This window comes from Mycetomoellerius zeteki, unplaced genomic scaffold (genome assembly GCF_001594055.1).
Source record: "Mycetomoellerius zeteki isolate Tzet28-1 unplaced genomic scaffold, Tzet1.0 scaffold455, whole genome shotgun sequence".
Taxonomy (NCBI): Eukaryota; Metazoa; Arthropoda; class Insecta; order Hymenoptera; family Formicidae; genus Mycetomoellerius; species Mycetomoellerius zeteki.
Genome location: NW_017257452.1, coordinates 1970 through 5695, shown reverse-complemented (window position 1 = coordinate 5695; position 3726 = coordinate 1970). Strand labels below are relative to the sequence as shown.

The 3726-nt window shown below is 45.1% G+C and overlaps 1 protein-coding gene across 1 annotated transcript; it reads right to left on the bottom strand.

Moving 5' to 3' along the window:
- Positions 1 to 810: 810 nt before the first annotated feature.
- Positions 811 to 1761, bottom strand: LOC108726930 (uncharacterized). The gene has a single exon (XM_018454767.1). It carries the CDS (start codon positions 1759 to 1761, stop codon positions 811 to 813), a length of 951 nt encoding a protein of 316 aa, XP_018310269.1.
- Between the last annotated feature and the right edge of the window lie 1965 nt (positions 1762 to 3726).

Genomic DNA, 3726 nt, shown 5'->3' with positions numbered 1-3726 from the left:
TCACAAATACTTTGAATAGGAATTTATCCTTTTGAGAATATATTCTTGGATAGTTTATCTATCCATTTCAGCAATAAAAAAAAATCGATTTTTTTGACCTTGTAAAGCAGACTATCCCCTTAAGTACCTAAAAATTACCTAAATTTTCGGATACTTTTATCTTGAATCTGTACTTAGGTAATTATCAAAAACTATATCTGTACTTATACTTAAATATGTACTTCCCACACAATATCTATACCTATATCTAGATACCTTTCAAACGGTATCTGTTCCAACACTGGTAAAATTCAATGCGTCATTTCATGGCGTTTTACAGATATATTATATTCTTTCTTTCAGTATATCTTTATTGCTAAAAGAACTGTTATCTTCAAATTTTAGTTTAATATACATGTATGTAAACAGCGTATTTCGATTCTGCTTTATTGGTATCATGTTAAGCAGCGTGAGTAATAACTTGTTATCGCTTTTTCTATTTCTCTCTTTTTCTCCCTAGAAATTGTTTTTTTAATAAAACGACGTGTATGTAAATCTGTAGAATTATATCAAGTATTAAGTATGATTATTAAATATAATTATATCAAGTATTATAATCAAGTATTTATTAAATATGATATATTAAACAAACACTTTTCTTAAAATTACAGATAGTATAAACGACGATCTGGGAAGCAATTTTGATTGTTGTGTACTCATTAGGGGCAATAATAATAATAATAATACTCTCGGGAGGTAGCCACCAGTTGGGGCCAGCCAACGACACGCAGACTAGGTCCATTGTGTCTTTCCGGTCGTACTACCTTCAGATCAGATCAGACCTGTCTTCCTCCAGAAACGGAGGAGATCCCTGACCTGGAGTTGACATACCTGCTCGGGCTCGAGAAATACCGAGCCCAGAAAAAGCCGCCTTTGTCCTGCATACGCTGGGCATTCACATAGCACGTGGAGAGAGGTTTCTTCCTCGTGTTCGCACTTCCTGCACCTCGGGTTATCACTGTGCCCCAGCTTGTGCATGTGGCAGTTAATGAAGCCATGGCCCGTGTAGATCTGCACCGCCAGCCTGGTTTCCCCTCTCCTCAAGGCCGTAATGCTCCTGGCAAGGTCCCTGCTGGGCATCCCTCCCAGCAGGGCCCTCGCCTGCCTGCACTTGGTTCTTGTCTCTTCCTTCCGATAGTTGATATGACGGTCGCATAACCAGCCCTTTATTTTTGTCTTGCAGATACAACTGGGCAAACCTAGAGCCGGTTCCGGTCCCATCAGCCTGGCTGATGAGCCACCTCTTGCCAGCTCATCAGCAATCTCATTACCTCTGATTCCCGAGTGTCCCGGAACCCATACGATAGCAACATCGTTGCCCGTGAACAATCTGTCCAGAGCACATTTGCACTTCCAGACCAGCCACGAATCAAAGACGCATGCCCCCAGCGTCCCCAGAGCCGCCTTGCTATCGGAGCATATCCTAATGCGTCTGCCCGTCTCACCTGATGCGGTTAGCGTTTGAGCACAGCCCATAATCGCTACCACTTCCGATTGGAAGACAGTGGTGAACTCTCCAAAAGGGAGAGTCTCCCTGACTCCACTACGGCACCCGTAGATCCCGGCACCGGCGCCTTCATCAGTCTTGGAGCCATCCGTGTACCAGACGTCCCCATTCCTGATAGCGAACACTTCATGCCTCTTCCAGTCCTCGCGGTTAGGAATATAGATCTTGTACGATCTGTCAAAGTCACGCCTTATTGGCATTCTATCCTGCCTCATGTCAAACACGGTTTCCATTTGGAGTTCCCGCGGTAACCGGGTGTGAGTCACACCGCTCATCCATTTTCTCTCGCACTTCAGCCGTGACCGCTGCTGCTGCCACTATCGCGAGATGGAGTGGTTGTATGCCGAGCAGCACTCCCATTGCCGCCACTGGCGTTGTCCTCATTGCACCCAGAGCCCCTCTTAAGAAGAGAGCCCTGATGTGTTCCAGTGATGCGCGGGCCTCAGTTTGCTGTGTCCTTGGCCACCAGACCACCGCAGCATAGAGCAATCTTGGTCGGAGCACCGCAGAGTATAGCCAAAATACTCTGTCTGGCTGCAATCCCCAAGTTTGCCCAAAGGTTCTTCTGCACATCCAAAAGTATGTGCTGGCTTTCTTACATACTGATTCCAGGTGCAGCTTCCAGTTCAATCTTTTATCCAGGACAATTCCCATACTTGACATTCCAGGAGTCAGTCTGACCCCCTTCAATACGGGCCCCTCCACGGGGCCTATTTCGTACTTGTGTGTGAAGATCATCAGGCTTGTCTTACTCGGGTTCACTGATAGACCTGTCCTCTCACACCATTCCTCTACCACCCCTAGAGCCCCTTGTGTGAGCTCTAGGAGCATTTCTAGGAAAGGGCCTCCTATCAGGATCGCCAAGTCATCAACGTACCCGATTGCCTTGAAGCCCTTGTCATTAAGCTCTTCAAGTAGCCTATCCACTACTAGGCACCACAAGAGTGGTGAGAGGACTCTCCTTGGGGACAGCCTCTCGCCACCCATCCTTCGACACTCACCGTACCTAGCAATGTCGTCACTTGGCGTCCAAGCATTCCCCGGATCCATTCAACAAGTTTCGCCGGTATTCCCCGCTTTGTCGTCTCGGCACAAACCATCTCATGTGGAGTGTTGTTGAAGGTCCCTTCAATGTCCAGGAAGATGTCTACCAAAAAGCCCCCCTTCTGAAGTTATCCTTCAATACTGTAGACAACCAAATGGAGGGCCGATATACTCGAGTGGCCAGCCCGGTAAGCGTGCTGCTTGGCATGCAGCGGATACCGGGCCAGTACACAGTCCCTGATATATACGTCAATCAGCTTTTTCAACGTTTTAAGAAGGAACGAAGTCAAGCTGATCGGTTTAAAGTCTTTAGCAGTGACATGGTTCGCCCGCCCCGCTTTGGGAATAAAGACGACTCTCGCCCTTCTCCACGCTCGGGGGGTGTAACCGAGAGCTAGACAGCTCCTCAACATACTCGTGAGGGGCCCAATTATCTGCCCCAGCCCTCTCTGAAGAAGAGTTGGGAAAATAAGGTCCGGCCCCGCCGACTTGAACGGTTGAAAGGAGCCAATCGCCTATCTAACTCTAGCTGGCCTTGCAATCGCCACTCAGATTCGCTGAGGTCGATGCGAATCGCCTCAATTTTACACAAGTTAAAATCACATAATTAAACTCCACAGAGCCAAGTCGAAAGGTTACTAATAACGGGGAAGCCCGGTGACCAGATCGCAGACGCGGATCAACCGGAGGAGGTAACAAAGGAGGAAGACATCACGAAGAGCCCTCCAAAACAAATAAAATCACCCCGAGTGTGAGAAACAAAAGACATTCAAACAAACAAAAAATGTAAATAATAAAATATTAGATTATAAGATAGTTTATAAATAAAACATTTTACAAAATACTTTTATAAAATTTATGTTAATAATACACTTTGCATTTCAGAGGCCAAAGATGCCAATAATTATCATAAGATACTCAGAGCGATATTACAAGCTCAACATAACAAAAGATTAGCTCACTCTTTAATTCAGAGATTTATTTAAAAGTCAGGTTATTTTATATTAATTGCTTTAAAGCATTACAATAGACTAAAATTAGTCGCAACCTCATTAGAGCTAAATAGAGCCGTCAGGAGCTCAATTCATTAAATATAAATTTTACACTTGTAAAAGCGTCAACACATGAAATAATAA

What these genes read in the sequence shown, in the direction of transcription:
- LOC108726930 (XM_018454767.1), bottom strand. Translation starts at nt 1,761, where the DNA reads ATGAGGCAGGATAGAATGCCAATAAGGCGTGACTTTGACAGATCGTAC.